Genomic DNA, 12,967 nt, shown 5'->3' on the forward strand with positions numbered 1-12,967 from the left:
GCTATGCCTCGAGATATTCTGGTCGGTCGCCTTGTCACACCACTCTGGGGTGATAGGTGGGTGCCTGTGACAGTTGTAAATCCAACAAACAAAATGATCACATTGAAAAGAAACTCCAAACTGGCTGATGTGTCTCCATGTATTGCGTCTGAAGATTTTGAGATTTTTCAGGGTCTGCATATTACTCCAGTTGAAAACAAGTCAAATGTCTCATGTAATTCCTTTCCTGTTAATCAAATTGACAAAAGTCTGCTGAAACTGGGCCTTGGTGACATTTAAATTAATTGGAGTCAAATCAGTGATGATTGTAAATCTAAGTTAACCAAGTTACTTGCTGACTATCAAGACATCTTCTCCAAACACCCATTGGACTGTGGTGATGCCAAAGGATACGTGCACCCTATACGGTTGACTGATGATCGACCCTTTCGCTTGCCTTATAGGTGAGTGCCTCCTGCCCACTATGAAAAATTAAGACAAGTTCTCACTGACATGGAAGAAAGAGGTATCATCAGAAAGTCTTCAAGCGAGTACGCATCACCATTAGTCATGGTGTGGAAGAAGGATGGTGGGTTGCGTATTTGCACAGACTTCAGGTGGTTAAACGCCAGAACCATAAAAGATGCTCACCCCTTGCCACACCAGGCTGACTGCCTTGCTTGGAGGAAATTGCTTCTTCAGCACAATGGACCTCACGTCAGGGTTTTATAATATCCTAATGAATGAGGAGGACAAGAAATATACGGCTTTCACAACACCTTTAGGCCTTCATGAATACAACCGTATGCCACAAGGGCTTTGTAATAGTCCAGCTTCCTTCATGAGAATGATGCTTGGAATCTTCGGAGACATGAATTTTTCAAAGCTTTTGTGCTATCTTGACGATCTTCTGGTCTTTGTGCCATCAGAAAGCGAGGCTCTGTCCAGGATGTGCACAGTGTTTCAGAGGCTAAGGGAGAACAATCTGAAACTGTCCCCTAAAAAATGCCATCTTCTTCAAAGACGAGTCAAATTCCTTGGCCATATCGTTGACAGTGGAGGTGTGTCTGTTGATCCAGTAAAAGTGGAGGTCATCACGAGGATAACAGCACAAGAACTGATGGACAATGATGGCTGCACACCGTCTGTCAAAAGAATAAAGTCTTTCCTTGGCATGGTATTTTATTACCGACATTTTATTACCAACATTTTGTTCCCAACTGCTCATCAATCTCTAAACCTCTTTTCGGTCTTACAGCTGGACAGAAAAGAAGAGGAAAGTTGTCCCAAGAATGTGAAATTTCAGGGCACTTACCATAAACTTGCCCCTTCAGATTGGACAACAGAGTGTCAGGTTGCTTTTGACCAACTCAAGGCTGCCTTACTGGAAAGTGTCATGCTTGCTCATCCTGATTTCGATGAGCCCTTCATTCTTTCCGTTGATGCCTCATTGGACGGCTTAGGGGCTGTATTGTCGCAAGTGCCCAAAGGGGAACTCCGTGCCAGACCGATTGCTTTCGCAAGCAAGACCCTCAGTGCATCACAGCGCAAATATCCAGCTCACAGACTGGAATTTATGGCTGTAAAGTGGAGTGTATGTGAGAAGTTTAGCCATTGGCTAAAAGGCCACAAATTCACCATCTGGACCGATAATAACCCTCTCACTTACCTCCTAACTAAGCCCAAACTTGATGCATATGAGTTGAGATGGGTTTCAAAACTTGCATCATACACGTTAGACCTGAGACATTTGCCCGGAAAAGCGAATGTGGTAGCAGACGCTTTGAGCTGTGACCCTTTTGTTAAGACGATTGGGCAGAGACTGTTGAATGAACCGTATTCTTCGTTAATGCGGGAAGCCAGTGGAGCGAGCGAAGACTGTGTTCACAATGTTTTCAGGCTCAGTAGCCAAGTTCAGTTCAATCAGCCCATGAGGAGTTTTTCACAAGGAGCAGGCTTTGACATGGATGAAATCAGAGCTCTTTGTCAGTCTCACTGCAGTTGGACAGATGGAGCAGAGTCCAGAGCCCTTCATTTAGTCCACCATGTTCAGAAGATTTCAGGTTGCCAGGAAACTTTACCAGTGTTCTCTGCCCAGGAGCTTAGACAAAGCCAACAGGAAGACCCATCAATAGCCAAAGTGTTGTCATTTCTGACTAAACCGAGACGTTCATCGAGAAGAGAAAGACATGGTGCCAGTGCCCAAGTGCTGAGACTGTTAAAACAGTGGAATAAGCTGGAAGTTAGAGATGATGTGATGTACAGAGTGACGAAAGATCCTTTGTCTAAAAAGAAAAAAGATTCCAGTATGTGCTGCCTGGTAGTCTGAAAAACACAGCTCTTTCTGGTATTCATGACCTGACAGGCAATCAGGGGCAGGACCGCACTCTCTCACTTGCGAGACAGCGTTTTTATTGGCCTGACATGGAAAAGAACATAAGAGAATATGTGAAATGCTGCCAAAGGTGTGTTTTTGCGAAGTCCCCAGAACCTTCTGCTCGTGCCCCTTTGGAGAACATCATGAGCTCGGCCCCAATAGAGTTGGTGTGCATAGATTTCTGGTCAGCAGAAGACGGTAAACAGCATTCAGTGGATGTCCTCGTAGTTACCGACCATTTTACTAAACTCGCTCATGCATTCCCTTGCACCAATCAAACGGTTCCTCCCTCATCAGACTTACTCTGCACTGATTCCTCATCGCAAGCTGATGCACATACTCTTACCAAGCTTGTTAAACCTGTTAAAACAAGAGTGAGAAGAATAGCTAAATCTGTAAACAGGTTGATTGAATCTATGGTGCAGATACCAGTTTTAAGAGTTCAAGAGGTTTAAACTGAGAATTGATTTCAGAATTTTTAGAGATTTGAGGTGCCAACGGTGTTTATGATAAATGTCAAGTTTAATAGGGCCAAGTGCTGTGTGGCGTATTAGGCGTCACATTAACTTAAGGGGAATATGAGACTTGATCAACCTCCTATTTAAACCGGAAGAAGGTCACCTGATAACACAGTCACCAGTTAACCGTAAGAAGAAATTGTTGAATAAAGTCACTATTTTTGTTCTCTTCACGCACAAAAAGTATTCTTGTAGCTTCATGACATTACGGTTGAACCACTGATGTCACATGGACTATTTTAACGATGTCCTTCCTACGTTTCTGTGTCTTGAATGTGGTAGGACCCTTGCTGTCTATGAAGGGTCAGAAAGCTCTCAGATTTCATCAAAAATATCTTAATTTGTGTTCCAATGATTAACGAAGAGCTTGTAACGACAGTAATTAATGGGAGAATTTTCTTTTTTGGGTGAACTATCCTTTTAAGTCCGTACAGTATAATGTCAGCGTTACTTCTCTGAATGATGTTACGATGCATTTATTTTTCTTGAGCTACATCCATTTCAGACGCACAAATTCTGTGGCGTTTTACAGTTTCCATAGGAGTAAAATGTTATGTACATATTATTAATTTCAGTGGTGGACGAAGTACACAAATCAAGTACTTGAGTAAAAGTACAGATCCGTATAATAAAATATTACTCCAGTAAAAGTACTCAGTTTTTAATTTTACTCGAGTGAAAGTACAAGTGTACTTGTTTTTTTGTACTTAAGTAAAAAGTACCGATAGATGAATGATTATTTTGCAGTTTTATATAGGCTACTTTTATAGCATATAGCATATATTTTTTTATAATCCTACTGCTCAAAATACCTGGGATTTTCCCAAAATAACCAATAAGGAAATAATGAATATAATAAGGAAAATATAGTTAGATTTTCATAATGATTTTTTTCTTCTGAAACCTTGTCTGTGGTGTAAAAACACCCCTGGCCAAATGCCCCCAAAGGGCTTCACTTCCCACTTTGATAATTACTGTAGCCATGTTCTGAACATCACATCCTTTATTTTCCCTCAGATGTAATCTATCTAGGTAATTGAATAAAAATATTTGGACTTTATTTTTTTAAAAATACCTCAATTTAGCACCAGCAAGATCGTTAGATAGACAGTTAGCATCAGCTAACATTATTGACTTATTTTCAGCATGGTTATGAATAAACAATTATATTTGTCTACTCGGCTAGTTTATCCAGATACATAGTAACTTAGGCTATGTGTGCTCACAAACAATATAAAAACAGACGTCACATAGGGCTAAATGCATAGCATTTTTGTAAAACTGCTAACATTACAGCAGCGGGGAAGATTAACGTGCATGAGTTATTTTATTTAATCTGTGTTATTTTAATGTTTTTTGACCTAAAACATAGAGACTCTGATGTTGATGTGTCTGCATTCAAGCATTTCAGTTGGCTCAAATAGATCACCCTTTACAGCAGATTTAGTTCACAAACAACTGACAGCTTTGACCTAAATATAATTTTCAGTTACAATAATTAATCCTAAAATTCGACATTAGTAACTTACATTTAACAGCATCAGATGTGTGCGCACGCGCTCACAAGATCTCCCGGTTCTTACTTGTGAATTCAGTTCACTGGAGACTCGCTCTAAATGGTTCATTTGAATCAGTGAGTTGTCAACTCGAGAACAGTTGCAATCGGATCATTCCAATTCGTGAATGAATCTTTTGGTGCGATTTGCGAACCGATTTAACGGGTTCACTCAAAAGAATCAGTTCGTTCATGAATCAGACACCGCTTCTGCGTCTCGGAGCACGTGATATATTATAAGGAGTAACAATATGTTTTATTAAATGTAGTGAAGTAAAAAGTACGATCTTATGCTTTGGAATGTAGTGAAGTAAAAGTAAAAGTTACTCAAAATAAAACTACTCCACTAAAGTACAGATACTTGAAAAATTTACTTAAAGGTACAATAGGAAATCTTGGAAAATGCTAACTTTAGCCTGATAGCACTGAAAGCGTTCGTCCCACCCTCCCCTGCAATCGCGTCCAAAGCCACACCCCCTGAACGCATTTACACTCACAGACCAGAGACAACATTACTACAATAGGCTACATCAGGTTCCCAATTCCAGCCCATGTTCTGAAGTGAAGTAAACTTCAACGGATTTCCCCCGCTCAGGGAGTAGGGAGCAATGAACTCTGTGTAGGGATCAAATCGATCGGAACACAGTTCATGCACGGAGCTCACTTCTAACGAGGCGCGAGGACTGGATTAACTGCTGGGCTACATCATGTGTCATTCACCTGTGAGAAATCTTTAAAAGTACTACAATACCAGGAAGGAAGATCGGGTTGTTGATGTTTGCCTGCCATCCTCGCTCTGTCTGCACAGCGTGCGTGAACACGCTGATGACGTATCCTGTCTGCGCGAACTGGGTGCGCAGAGGTATGCTAATACATACGTTGACAGGCAGGTAGGAAAGCATATTAAAACGCTCGGACCGAGCGTTTTGATTAGACGAACATTGCTTGATCCTACACCTTCCACAGAGTATATAAATATAGACAAATACATTTAGACCACTTAACTTAATGATTGCTATCGGGATGTGAAGAGACTTTCAACCAGCATAACAAAAAATGTTTCTGAAGACAATCACCTATTGCGCCTTTAAGTACACCACTGATTAATTTAACCAACATTTAAATAATTAAAGGGTTAGTTCACCCAAAAACGAAAATTAGGCTGCGTTTAACTCACCCCCGAGGCATCCTAGGTGTATATGACGTTCTTCTTTCAGACGAATCCAGTCGGAGTTATATTAAAAATGGTCTTTGATCTTTCAAGCTGTTTCATGTCACTCAGCGGATGTTGCCTCGGAAGTCAAACTCAATCGAAAATAAAATTAGATTAATCACTAAAGTACAAGAGAGATCTCGCTTCTGTAAAATAACGAAAATGCATCAGTGACAAATGTTTTGATATCATCACATGTAGAAACGGTTGGTAAGATACAGTTATCTTGATAATATTTATGTTGCAATAATACATTGTAAGCGTATTTCCTTAATTTCCTCAGCACCAAAAGCAGAACAGTTAACATTAGAGCTTATCAATACTACAGTTTATCATAATTCAGCCCCAGGCCCGTTTAATACCGGGTTCAGGTATTCATTCCTACTTATAAGAGAAGCAAAGAAAGATCAGTTAAAAAGCTACATGACAGTATTTCTTGCATCTGCGTTTCCTAAATACATCTTAAGTGGAAGAATAGCTCAGTCATTTTTAAAAACAACAATGAAAAACAAATTAAAATGAAATCTCAGTCTCTCTTAAAGGTCTTACAGCCTCTTCTCCAGCTTCCTGAAAAAATAACTGTTTGTAAAAAGCTTCTACTTTCCTTCATGAAAGAGTAAGCAAACTACAGGTGCTTACACATGCATTATAAGACAATTTAACATAATATGACACTTATAAGAAAGACAAATTATACACAAGAATACACCTTTCTGACATTGTTCTTTGGGGAGGAACTCCATCTTTGAGTTGATCTGAATCTCACAGTAGAATCTGCTGGTTTTGAAGATGAACTTTATTCACTATGAAACTTTAGATAATGTTTCTTTGTCATGTCACTTGTAATGTCTGGTTAGGACAGATTTATCCAGATGATATTTTATTGTTTGATGCATTATTGTGTCTCATTTGGTAAGGACGCAGCATCAGATCTGAAAGTGCTGATCTGAAGATGATCTACTTACTGTGATTGCTTTTTGTATGTCTGTGTAGAGCAGATAATTGAATGAAACGCTTCCCACATGCAGTGCAGTGATACGGTTTCTCTCCAGTGTGAATCCTCTCGTGTTTATTGAGGTCTCCTGACTGACTGAATCTCTTGTCACAGTGTGAACACTTATAAGGTTTTTCTCCAGTGTGGATCCTCTTGTGTGTTTTTAGATGTGTTGACCAACTGAATCTCTTGTCACAGTGTGAACACTTGTAAGGTTTTTCTCCAGTGTGAATCCTCTCATGTCTTTTCAGATGTGCTGCCTGACTAAATCTCTTGTCACATTGTGAACACTTGTAAGGTTTCTCTCCAGTGTGAATCCTCTCATGTCTTTTCAGATGTGCTGCCTGACTAAATCTCTTGTCACATTGTGAACACTTGTAAGGTTTCTCTCCAGTGTGGATCCTCTCGTGTCTGTTCAAGTCTCCTGAATGAATGAATCTCTTGTCACAGTGTGAACACTTGTACCGTTTCTCTCCAGTATGAACGTTCATGTGCCTCTTAAGGGGTCCTTTTCGTGTGAAGCTCTTCCCGCACTGATCACACGTGTGCGGTTTCTCTCCAGTGTGGATCCTCTCGTGTCTTTTCAAGTCTCCTGAATGAATGAATCTCTTGTCACAGTGTGAACACTTGTACAGTTTCTCTCCAGTATGAACTCTCATGTGAACATTAAGACGATGTTTGCTTGTCAAAATCTTTGCACACTGAGTGCAGGTGAAAGATGTCTTGGCTCTTCTTTTCTTTAAACCTTTCTGTTTGGTTTGAGAGCAACTCCAAGGTTTTTCTCTGGTTTTGATATGATTTTTCTCCTCAACTTCACTCAATTCTTCATTCTCCTCATTTCCTTCAATAAACTCTAAAATAAAAGCAAAATCAGTTAATTTGTCAGTAACTTGAATCCTGAGGAGGTTTCAGCAGGCACAGTTTTAAAGAGGAATACTTCAGCTGCAAAAGGTAAATAATTAAATATATATAAATATATAACGCACAATCTAGTGTTGTTTGATGTTTTACATGTCACGAAGAGTAACGTTATAGTTTTTAGATGTTTCTGTTAGAAGGTTTGCAATGATAACATAACGTCGGAAAAACCATTCGGTCCGGAGATGGAGTGTTGATATCAGATAAATACGGTCTCTTTAGAGATTAGAAACATTGTGATTTTTGATAGAAAAAACTGTTAAGCTGTATCCAGTGCACGATAATGTCAACTAATGAAATTGTACTTAGTTATATTCCAGTTTGCTAAAACTCAGTCTTTCAATTAGTCTTTTTCAACGAGTGATTGCTATTGAATCATATCGGACTGTGCTGGTGGCGCCATAAAAATCTATAGCTACTGGTGGCTCTGATTTAATTCACTTAACCTTTAAAAAGAGTCATTTATTTGTAAATCAAACTACACTGAGCATGCTGTTGTAGCGTTACACCTGCTAAGAGAATTCAATATATGCAATCTGAATTTAATAATATTTATTTTGTGGTTACACTGCCCGTGGGGAGCTCTGACACAGAAAAGCACTATAGATATGTAAGAGAAAGCCGTAAAATGTTCTTGATTTGATGCCTAATCTGTCTGCTGCACTAGAGCAAGCTCTTTAGAGTGAACGAAACTTTTAAAGCATATATGCCGCATAATGTGATTAAAATCACACGTAACATAATTACTGCTGTGGGGATTCGGATTGGATTATTATGAGCAAACAAATTAAAAAGTTTAATCTGAACGCACTTCATAATCTGATATCTTTTTTTTTTTACAGAAATTCTGAAGTGCTGCATGAACTTGTGCATGAACATTCATCAAACAAGTAAGGTGCAAATTCTGGGTCTGGTCCTAATCCTAATGCTTAAGATTTAACAATTACCTTACAATGTATATTTATACATATATTCCTATATTTCAAGGCTGCAATTTGGAAAAACCTTAAGACTAATGCTGCTGAAATGGAGGTCAAGGGGACCATGAAGAGGCGACTCCAACTGGCAGATCATACCGTTTTTCAGGAGGCAGGCACACTGTGAATTTAAAAGTCCCATCTCTTTAACCCTGCATACACATGACACACTATCACATTTCTATAATTCAAATCCCTTAAAGGGAGACACAGAGATTCATGCCTTTATTACACCGTGTCTACACCGGACGCGACACCGCAACAGCTAAAGTCTGTCTACACTGGATGCGACAAAGCGACCGTTGAAAATCATTTGAAATTTGTGTCAGTATGTCATAAATAGAACGCAGCAGCAGTTTACTGTCAGGAATTTGTCTGCCACGCCGCGCCGCATCCAGTGTAGACAGAATAATAGGCCTAGGTTCTATTGTATTTTGTTGCTCCGCGCCGCTGGCGTCCGGTGTAGACACGGTGTTAGAGAGAAGAATATGTTCAGCCCCCTCCCTCCGAAGCTTCGAATATTCGGAGTTGATTACTACCGAAGCTTCGAAGCTCAAAAAATGGTATTCAAACCAGCCCTACCCCTTTCCATAATCGCGAGCTTCAGCTTTCAACATAAATGTAAAGACAGTAAATAAGAAGCAGAACTGGCAACACTTCCCATAATATCTAACATACTTTTAATTTGTAAGAAGAATAACATAAATGCTTATATTAGTCGCTTATATACTGTCTTTCCCTTATCCCTAGGTTACAGTAATCAGCTGATCCAGTCGGTATCCAGACCAGACAGTGGACCTGCACCCAGGAACGACCACAACACATCCCTGAATGTCAGCAGAGAACATGACAACTAGATGACAGATCCCCTGTGAAAAATCATTGATGGCCCCAGCACAGATCCCCAGCAAAGACTACGAGAACCAGACAAGCCCTCTGCACAGACCATTTTTACCAGCTTCACCTTCAGGCATGATGTTTTGAAAGGATGGATTTTACCAAAACTGAATTCAGGATTCCTATCCTGTACTAAAATAATAAAACTCAAAAAAAGGTATTTTTTGTTTTTACAACTGATTTGAAGATTTCTTTGTTCTGGTCTGGGTATATAAGCGAAGTGGCAAAACATTACTGGGCTATTCTGTAGCCAGAAAACCCGTAGTATGTCCACACTCTATACTATGTATTTTCCTGTAGTCAGGTATGCATCCTTTACTCTTAGATTTATCTTTGAGAATTTGATGTCTTGTATTGATTTGATATCTTTGAATTGACTATGTAATTGGCATAATACATATTGACCTGACTGATAATAAATTGTTACATTTGATTTTATTCTGACTCACTCTGAAATTATTTCTAGTAGATTAAAGTGGAGTCTAGTATTACCACAAATATGTGTTCAGGATAGATCATACAGAAGGCTCAATGAATGGAGCATGGGGCACATCATTTGAGACCTTTTTGATTTCTGACTATGGAGCAAGCTAAGCGCGGCAAACTTAAAGGTAGATATTTACCCTGCACCCTCTGTCTAATGGCACTTTTCCATTGCATGGTACGGCATGGTACAGTACATTTTTGGGGGGTTTTCCACTGGGTACAGTACCTGGTACCTTTTTTAGTACCACCTCGGTTGGGGTTCCAAGTGAACCGTACCGTTACCAAAACATGACGTGTAAACTCTGCTGATCACGGATTGGTCGGAGAGAATAGTCACTATCTGCGTCACTGAACTTGTGACAAAAACACAACAGAACCACTAGATTTAAATCAGCACAGCCAGCGAAGGATCGAACGCAACTGTTTTGAACGAGTGCACCTTTTTTTAACAACCAAAAAGTGGCTGTTCCCCCTGTTGAGGAAGTACAGACAGTAGCAGAGGAGTGGATCCAGCAAGAGCTTGATAGGGCGACACGGAATTAAAACGATTTTCAGGAGTCACGGCAGTAGAGGCGGCGCAACTATAACGGCATGTGAATAATCCTGCCCACTCTAAAGCGATACTAAACTGCAGTGGAAACGCGAACCGAGCCGTGCCGTGCCGAGCCGAGAACTGACGAATTTGTGTCCGTGAGACTGTGTTCGGCCGGCTTAAATTCTCTGTGAGATACCGGGTTCCTAGTGAACGAATAATTGAAAGTACGGGATGTTCGGAATAATCAAATATCTAAATTAATACATAATCGACATTTGTGATCAGTTTTTATTTAGAAAGATTGCCTAAATTTTAGGGATGTGCAATATATCGAAATTATCGAAATATCGCAAAAGTATACAGTGGTGTGAAAAAGTGTTGGCCCCCTTCCTGATTTCTTATTTTTTTGCATGTTTGTCACACTTTAATGTTTCAGATCATCAAACAAATTTAAATATTACACAAAGATAATGCAAGTAAATACAAAATGCAGTTTTTAAATGATGATTTCATTTATTAAGGGAAAAAAGCTGTCCAAACCTACGTGGCCGAATCAGAACGAGCTTTATTCACCACTTAAGTGTGCGCAAACACAAATAATTTGTTGTGGTTTTACAGGAACTCTTGATACATATAAACATATATATTTCAGTCAGGTTTCAGGCCTCACCATAGCACAGAAACTGCACTTGTTAAAATGACTTGCGTCAGACCAAGGATGTATCTCATTGCTAGTTTTACTTGATCTTAGTGCTGCGTTCGACACTATAGATCATGACATACTCATAGATCGATTACAAAACTATACAGGTATTCAAGGGCAGGCTTTAAGATGGTTTAGATCCTACCTGTCCGATCGCTACCACCTTGTTCATTTAAATGGGGAGTCATCTCAATTATCACCAGTAAAATATGAAGTGCCACAAGGATCTGTCCTAGGTCCTCTGCTATTTTCGATATACATGTTGCCCCTTGGTGATATTATTAGAAAATACAGGATTAGTCTCCACTGTTATGCTGATGATACTCAACTATATATCTCAACAAGACCAGATGAAACTTCTAAATTATCTAAGCTAACAGAGTGTGTTAAAAATGTAAAAGATTGGATGACCAATAATTTTCTCCTATTAAATTCGGATAAGACAGAGATATTACTTATTGGACCAAAAGACAGTACACAGAATCTCTTGGATTACAATTTGCACAAGTCCGCATCTGGGCCAGAGGAAATTGTGTATGTTTTCAGTATATGGGCCAGTTTTGGGCCGGGGACCCGGCCAGAAATGGGCCAGAATCTCAGCAAGGTGGTGGGCCAGAAACAATTTTGCTATCTGGGATGTTTATAGAGAGAACTATTAAATGTTTGATGAACCACACAATTATCTAACATACATTTATTGTTTGCTGCTCCATCTAGTGTGAAAAAGTGTGAAGTGAAGTGAAGTGACATGTGGCCAAGTATGACGACTCATGCTCGGAATTAGTGCTCTGCATTTATCCCATCCAAAGTGCACACACACACACACACAGCAGTGAACACACACACCGTGAACACACACCCAGAGCAGTGGGCAGCAATTTTTTACTGCGGTGCCCGGGGAGCAGTTGGGGGTTCAGTGCCTTGTTCAAGGACACCTCAGTCGTGGTATTGAAGGAGGGAGAGAGCACTGTACATTCACTCCCCCCACCTACAATCCCTGCCGGTACGAGACTCGAACCCACAACCTTCTCTCTAACCATTAGGCCACAACTTTCCCATATGATTATTATAAACAGCTATATATGATTATTCAACAGCTCTAAAGATTGTTTCTATTACATCAAACTAAATAAAAAAAACTGCTTGAAACTTTATAACTGTCAGTATTATTAAAGCTTTGTAAGCATAATGTACCACAAAGAGTCATTAAAGATGAATGAAGAATATACACCAACCTCCTTGTTCCTCTTGTTTTATTCTGCAGGGTTCTGGTTCCTCGTGTTTTATTCTGCAGGGTTCTGGTTCCTCGTGTTTTATTCTGCAGGGTTCTGGTTCCTCGTGTTTTATTCTGCAGGGTTCTGGTTCCTCGTGTTTTATTCTGCAGGGTTCTGGTTCCTCGTGTTTTATTCTGCAGGGTTCTGGTTCCTCGTGTTTTATTCTGCAGGGTTCTGGTTCCTCGTGTTTTATTCTGCAGGGTTCTGGTTCCTCGTGTTTTATTCTGCAGGGTTCTGGTTCCTCGTGTTTTATTCTGCAGGGTTCTGGTTCCTCGTGTTTTATTCTGCAGGGTTCTGGTTCCTCCTGTTTTATTCTGCAGGGTTCTGGTTCCTCCTGTTTTATTCTGCAGGGTTCTGGTTCCTCCTGTTTTATTCTGCAGGGTTCTGGTTCCTCCTGTTTTATTCTGCAGGGTTCTGGTTCCTCCTGTTTTATTCTGCAGGGTTCTGGTTCCTCCTGTTTTATTCTGCAGGGTTCTGGTTCCTCCTGTTTTATTCTGCAGGGTTCTGGTTCCTCCTGTTTTATTCTGCAGGGTTCTGGTTC

The 12,967-nt window shown here is 40.0% G+C and overlaps 1 protein-coding gene across 1 annotated transcript; it reads right to left on the minus strand.

The window, feature by feature from the left end:
* Positions 1–6,689: 6,689 nt before the first annotated feature.
* LOC107566097 (zinc finger protein 525-like) lies at positions 6,690–7,484 on the minus strand (the record flags this gene model as incomplete). The annotated part of the gene is made up of 1 exon (XM_016251471.1): positions 6,690–7,484. A coding segment is annotated over one exon (795 nt), but the record flags the coding sequence as incomplete, so codon positions are not given.
* Positions 7,485–12,967: the final 5,483 nt, after the last annotated feature.

This window comes from Sinocyclocheilus grahami, unplaced genomic scaffold, assembly GCF_001515645.1.
Source record: "Sinocyclocheilus grahami isolate Dianchi unplaced genomic scaffold, SAMN03320097.WGS_v1.1 scaffold1046.1, whole genome shotgun sequence".
NCBI classification, from domain to species: Eukaryota; Metazoa; Chordata; class Actinopteri; order Cypriniformes; family Cyprinidae; genus Sinocyclocheilus; species Sinocyclocheilus grahami.